We start from the raw sequence: 6,817 nt of genomic DNA on the forward strand, positions 1-6,817 counted from the left end.
GCCTGCCCCACCCAGGACACCCCTGGGGTCCCCCGCCGGATTCTGGAAACGAGTGGGACACTCCGAGTGCTCAGCATCCTGTGGAAAAGGTGAGACTCACACACCAGCCTGTGCTCCTGGCACCCTCAGCCCAAGTCCCCGACATGACACTCCTGGTTGCAGACCCTAGATCGCGGGGCCACACCTTGCCGACTCTGTGCCCAACCCCGGACCCCACTGGCACGGGAGCCGTCTCACCCCCTGGCTTCCCTCTCACCCCTCCAGGCGTTTGGAGTCCCATCTTCCTCTGCATTTCTCCTGAGTCGGGAGAGGAACTGGATGAGCGCAGCTGTGCTGTGGGCACCAGACCCCCCGTCTCTCTGGAGCCCTGCCACGGCCCCCCGTGCCCCCCATAGTGAGTATGACCCACAGGGAGGGGCACAGTCCTGGGATCACAACAGTTGCTCCAGGCAAACACGTCCTCGCTGCCCAGGCCTCACCCGGACTCTGCGGGCAAATGAATCTCCTGGCCACAGAGACAGTGTCCATTAGCAAGGCTGGCCGTCCATAGGCAGAAGGAAACCCGGCAGCCCGAGCCCACAGGAGAACCCCGACCCCGATGCTAAACATGCCCCTCTCCTCTGAGGGTCCCCACCCCCGCACATGGCAGCCCCACACATCTTCTCTTTTGCCATCTGTGGCTCTCTCTCCCGCCCTGTGCATAACCACAGCTGGGAGGCCGGCGAGTGGACGTCCTGCAGCCGCTCCTGTGGCCCCGGCACCCAGCACCGCCAGCTACGCTGCCGGCAGGAGTTTGGGGGGGGTGGCTCCTCCGTGCCCCCTGAGCGCTGTGGACACCTCCCCCGGCCCAACATCACCCAACCCTGCCAGCTGCGCCTCTGTGGCCACTGGGAGGTCCGTTCCCCCTGGAGCCAGGTGAGTGGGACCAGACAAGCAGGCTTTCCGAGGGGGAGGATCCTAAGGGAGTGGGCACCAGTGAGCGAGAGCAGTGGTTTCCCAACTTGTTTTTAATCAGAAATGTTTTACAAACAAGATCTCTTATGGAACCCAATCTGTTAGTCAGATAAGAGGCTGAATCTGGGATTGGGCCCAGAGGCCCACGCCCACCCCACAAAGCCATGTACCGGTTGAGCCAGGAATCAAAGGCAGATCCTTGTTCAAAAGCCACAGAGCTACATATGTGATACTTTCAACAATAAAGAGTGTAATTTAAAAAAAAAAAGCCACAGAGCTGGCGGCTGGTGAGGAAGCCAGGCCCAGCTCCTTGGACCCCCTCATCCCCGCAGTGTTCTGTGCGCTGTGGGCGCGGCCAGAGGAGCCGGCAGGTTCGCTGTGTCGGAAACAACGGTGATGAAGTGAGCGAACGGGAGTGCGCCTCAGGACCCCCGCGGCCCCCCAGCAAAGAGGCCTGTAACATGGGGCCCTGTACTGTGGCCTGGTTCCACAGCGACTGGAGCTCCAAGGTGGGCCCCACACCCAGCACAACCTATTAGAGACTTTCCCACACAGATCAATAAGGATTTACTGCCTGGACAGTGTGGCCCAGTGGTTGAGCATCGACCCATGAACCAGAAGGTCATGGTTCAATTCCCACTCAGGGCACATGCCTGAGTTGGGGGCTCAGTCCCCAGTAGGGGGTGTGCAGGAGGCAGCTGATCAATGATTATCATCATTGATGTTTCTATCTCTCCCTCTTCCTTCCTCTCTGAAATCAATTATATATATATATGTGTGTGTGTGTGTGTGTGTATAATATTTACTAAGCAAGCACCTACTATGTGCTAGACACTGCTGATGCTGGGAAAGGAGATACGTTAGAAAGATTTCCACTATGAACAGAACTTCCAGCAAAGGTTCCCCTTATCTGGCTGGGACCCTTGGGACATTCCCTAACTCCCAGGACCTGGATCCAGGACACAGGGATCCTCTCAGCCACTTTCCCTCTTCATCACTCGCATCCCCCCTCACACAGCCCCCTCTGCTCTGCTGCTCACAGTGCTCAGCCGAGTGTGGGACTGGAATCCAGCGACGTTCTGTGGTCTGCCTTGGGAGTGGGGAGACGCGTGGGGCAGGCCAGGAAGAAGCAGGAGTGGGAACCAGTGAGCAGAGCTGTGCCCCAGGAAGCCGCCCCCCTGACATGCGTGCCTGCAGCTTGCGCCCCTGTGAGATGACATGGTGCTGGTACACGGGGCCCTGGGCGGAGGTGAGCTGGAAGCCTGGGAGGGGGTGGCTGTCAGTGGACGCCCTGTGGGCGGTGATCCCCACGCTCCCTTCCCCTTGTACACCCAATGCCTCCTCTCCATCAGTGCTCCTCAGATTGTGGCTCAGGCACACAGCGCAGAGATGTCATCTGTGTGTCCAAACTGGGGACTGAGTTCAACGTGACTTCTCCCAGCAACTGTTCCCACCTGCCCAGGCCCCCTGCCCTGCAGCCCTGTCAGGGGCAGGACTGCCAGGACCGCTGGTTTTCTACCCCCTGGAGTCCGGTGAGTGCCTGGCTCCCGAGCCCTGCTCAGTGTGGGAAGGGGAAGCTCCGCTCACTAAACCCGGCATCTGTGCCCGGGACAAGGCCAGCTGCACCCTCACATTGTCCTACTTCCTGTTCCCCTGAAAGACAGGTGGGCCCCCTCCATGTGGGATGTCATAATGTCCCAGGACAGTCTCGCTCACACCCTCCTTTCAGAGGCAGCGGCGGCCTGGGGTTCAGGAGGAGCCTGGGGCACAGCCAAGGTTTGATTTGGTAGCTGGGGTCTCCCCAGTGTTCTCGCTCCTGCCAGGGTGGTGTGCAGACCAGGGAGGTCCAGTGCCTGACTGCCAACCAGACTCTCAGCACCCGCTGCCCTGTCCATCTGCGGCCCTCCAGGAAGCGGCCGTGTAACAGCCAGCCCTGCAGCCAGCGCCCTGGTAAACGCCCCTTCCCCCACCTCCCAGGAGAACGGAGTTGGCTGAGGTGTGGGTGGGCCACCTACACAGAGGAAGGGCCAGCGGAGAGGTCAACACTCCTCCAGGGGGATGGGCCTTGGCAACGGCTACCTTGTGCCCACTGGCCTCCTCTTTCCCCAGATGACCGATGCAAGGACAGCTCTCCACATTGCCCCCTGGTGGTCCAGGCCCGGCTCTGCGTCTATCCCTACTACACAGCCACCTGTTGCCGCTCTTGTGCCCATGCCCTGGAGCGGCCTCCCCCGGAGCCCGCCTGAAATGGGCCCAGGAGAACCTCTCCTCAAGGCTTCTCATGCCACCGTCGGTCACCCGTCAATCAGCTCGCTTTGCACCCTCTGGCTCTCCAGTCTGTCCTAGTCTCACCAGGGGTGCCCCCCAGGGTGGTTGAAGGAGGCAGGATGACGGACAGTGTGGTGGTGTGATGGTGTATGTGCACGTATGTCCCCAAATGTGTATCTGGACCTGCATGGGCGTGTGTACCCTCAAAAGTGTGTGTCACTTCTCACAAAGAAGTTAGACTGTGAAGGAAGGGGGAGGGGGCGATGGCGGTTTCCCTGGGACTTTTCTAGGCTGAGAGGAAAGCAAGTTTGCAGCTCCTTAGTAATCTGAGCTGCTTAGTGACTGCCCGCCCCCCCATCAATTCCAACTTCGTGCCCTAAACCTCAGTTCTCATGGTCAGGCCTCCCTCTTCTAAACCACCCTTTTGTCCTCAGACCCCTCCCCCCCTTACCCGGTCTCTCTATGGCACCCCTCATAATTAATTAGCTAGGGGTGCGGGTCAGCCACTGCCCAGCTTGTCTTATCCCAGGAAAAGTCACTAACTTCCCAGAACCGGGACCAGCTGGGCAGAGGATGGAAGGAGAAAGGTTAGAATAAGGCCACCTAGCCCCCGCTCCTGCTTCCCACCTCCTGAAATGGCCCCCGCCCCAGAACTAATTTATTTTTTATTAAAGAAGATTATATGACAAATGAGAAGCAGGCTCTTTAATGTCTTCATGGAAACCCAGCCATACGAGCCACCTGCACAAGCAGCGTCCGGTCAGAGTGAAGGGTGAGAAGAGGACACTGCACCCAGCCGTGTGTGGGGCGGGAAGAGCCAGGTGGAGAGAATCTGGGCCCAGAAAGGCTCATGTGTGAGCCCCAATCACCCGAGAGCAGAAGCCTGGCTCCCAAGGCCAGGATCCCGGCCAGCACAGCCCCTGCAAATTGGTCACTGGCCACTAGAGGTCATCACTTCTCCCAGTTTAGGTCCGGAGTTGGGAGCTTGGGTCCCGAGGAGGAAAAACTGCCCGGCCCGGGGTGAGTGTCCTGGTCGGCTGGGTCTTTCTGTAAAGTCTCTTGGTGTCCAATAGCACCACTTTCAACTGGGGGCTGAGCTGAAATGGCAGCCCCCTTTTCAAGGGTCTTTTTTCCTGTTCTCTCTCTTTGGCCCTGTCTTCCGGCCTCCCCCATCCTTTCTGCTATTACCCATTTCCCTATGAAGCCGTTGGTTTATGGCTTTTCATAGGGTGTGTATGGAGAGGGTGGGGGGAGGAAGTGACTTCCGAGGGCCCCCTCCCCCCTTCCCTCAGCAGAAATGGCTGGAGGTGGAGCCTGGCCTGGCTCTAGGCAGAACTGGATGTCCTGCCAAAGACACATTCTTCAGAGATGTCTCACCCCAGTCTCCCGCCCTCCTGCCTCCCCCTCGCGTTTAATCTCTCAAGGTAAATAGAGAGGTGGTGTGAGAGCCGGCAGCCTTTTCCCTGACCCCAACCAACCCGAGGGCCAAGTCCAGGTCCCCACTGCTGGAAGCATCCCTCCCCACCCATCCTTCCACCCCGCTCTGCACCTCCACCGTCTGCCCGAGGAAGGCCATGAATAAAGGCCTGCAGAGACCGCTGAACTCAGCGACTCCTGCCCCGGAGCCCACCCAGACGCCTGCATCACGCGGCTGCCTTGGGACTTGGGCTCTCCCTGGGCTGGAGTGGCCGGGAAGGCAGACTTTGGACTATACCCTGAGAGTGGGCGAGGAAGGAGGCAAAGGGCATGGAGGGGAAGGAAAATAAAGCCGATGTGAGCCCTGGACAAGGCGTGAGTGAGGGAAGGGGGTCTGCGGAAACCCCAGCCGGGCAGGCTCTGCTCAGCCTGAGCGGGACCCTAGAGAGGCTAGTTCCTCTGGCGAACCTGCAAGGGGATCCAAGATCCGCGGGGCCAGGGGAGCGGGACCGGGCCCGCCCAGCAGATACTGAAGGTGGAGCCCTTAGATTAGGAAGGGGTGGTGGTGAGTCGCCTCGGGCCCTCCCATCGATTCCTGGAAGCCGGCTGGGCGGTGGCCCCGGCTCAGCTGACTTCCCTTAAGTTCCCCCTCCCTGGTAGGGCCTCTCGAGGCTGTTGCTGGGCAGGTTTGGCCTGAGCGAGAGAGCCAATCACAGGGCGGGAAAGCAGCCACATCCCTTGCAAGGCTCCCCCTGCTTCAGTACCTCCTTCGAGCAGCTTCCTCTTGGCCTCCAGTCCCTGACTTCTCAGGAGTGGGCTTTCCCCTTCCCCCTCATTTTAAAGCTAAGGTTCTTTGAGGTCCCTAAGGATTCTTTCCTCTGGTGACTGAGGTCAGTATAGGTCAGTGTGGAAGTTTTCAGGAAGGGGAACCTGACCCCAAGCAACCCCTTTTCCTGGCTCCATAGAGGGGAGTAGTGTGGCCAGATGATACCTTGTTGTTTTTAAAATATGTTGTTATTGATTTTAGAGAGAGAGAAAGGGAGAGGGATAGAGAGAAACAATGATAAAAGGGAAACATGGGCTGCCTCTTGCACGCCCTCTATTGGGGATTGAGGCCACAACCTGGGCTTGTGCCCTTACGGGGAATTGAACCTGTAACCTCTTGGTTCATGCATCAAAGCTCAACCACTGAGCAGCATCAGCCAGGCCAGATACCTCGTTGTTGACCTCTGAAGCCCTCTGGAAGGACTTGGGAGAGAGGAAGCTACCACCAAAGCCAGGAAGGTGTGGAGGGGCCTGAGGTCTAGTGTACTGAAGGGAATTTAGGGAAGGACTCAGAGGAAGTGCACCCCTGAGAACTAAGGTGAGGTGGGGTGGTGACAGGAACAACCTTGACATGCACAAGAGAGATGAAGCATGGAGAAGGCCAGCAAAGGCTGAGGACTCCTCATTGCTGAGGGTTTGCAAGAGAACTGTGGTTCTATGGCAGTGTACATAGGGGTGAACTTGTGAGGTCTTGGTTCAGCTGGGTCAGTATTCTCCCCACCCCCACCCAACTTCCCCAGGATAATTACCCACCCAGCTGAGCTGTGGCCTTCAGACTAAATTTAGCTCCTAGACTTCCCCAACCCCTTGGGCCTCCCTGCAAGCCCATGCTCACAGCTGCCCTGCAATCAGGTGCGCTCACAGCTGCAAGGCTGGACCTGTGGAGGCTCCTTTTTGTCCCTGTCGCCTCCATAGTCCAGATTCAACCTCTGGGAACTGGGAGTGCAGCAGAGCACAGGCACGCAGCTGCTGGCCTAGGCAATGAGTGTCTCAGCTGCAAGTCACCTCTCTCAGGCGCTTGAGGACTACGGTTGGAGCACCTAGGTAGACCTCGGGAGGTCAGAGAGAGAACCAAACACAAGGAGAAGCAACCCTTCAGATTCTCTCCAACCAGATCCTCTTTCATTTCTTGCTTTCCTCTTCTCCCGTTTTACAGAGAACTTCATTTTTATTTAACAACCTCCCCGACTCGAGTAAATGAACCAGGGAGACCTACCTAACCTCTCTTGAACCCATGGAGACTCATGCCAGACTAGAGAGTTGTAGTTCGGGATTCTGTGTGGTGAGGGTGGAGATTCCCGCCCTCTCTCCTATGAGCATGCCTCAATCCCACCATCTCCAGTGCTGGGAATTA

At 58.1% G+C, this 6,817-nt stretch overlaps 1 protein-coding gene across 1 annotated transcript in view; it reads left to right on the forward strand.

Annotated features, from left to right (window-relative positions):
• ADAMTSL4 (ADAMTS like 4) overlaps nucleotides 1-3,915 on the forward strand; it is an 8,430-nt gene extending 4,515 nt beyond the window's left edge. Inside the window, exons 11-18 of the mRNA XM_006755643.2 lie at nucleotides 1-89; nucleotides 265-394; nucleotides 711-915; nucleotides 1,287-1,463; nucleotides 1,997-2,203; nucleotides 2,307-2,486; nucleotides 2,760-2,904; nucleotides 3,064-3,915. The exon at nucleotides 1-89 is cut by the window's left edge and continues 15 nt beyond it. Coding sequence (XP_006755706.1) covers nucleotides 1-89; nucleotides 265-394; nucleotides 711-915; nucleotides 1,287-1,463; nucleotides 1,997-2,203; nucleotides 2,307-2,486; nucleotides 2,760-2,904; nucleotides 3,064-3,200 — 1,270 coding nt within the window. The 3' untranslated portion in view covers nucleotides 3,201-3,915. The remainder of the gene's footprint in view (nucleotides 90-264; nucleotides 395-710; nucleotides 916-1,286; nucleotides 1,464-1,996; nucleotides 2,204-2,306; nucleotides 2,487-2,759; nucleotides 2,905-3,063) is intronic.
• Nucleotides 3,916-6,817: the final 2,902 nt, after the last annotated feature.

The sequence above is a fragment of the Myotis davidii genome, unplaced genomic scaffold, assembly GCF_000327345.1.
Source record: "Myotis davidii unplaced genomic scaffold, ASM32734v1 scaffold653, whole genome shotgun sequence".
Taxonomy (NCBI): domain Eukaryota; kingdom Metazoa; phylum Chordata; class Mammalia; order Chiroptera; family Vespertilionidae; genus Myotis; species Myotis davidii.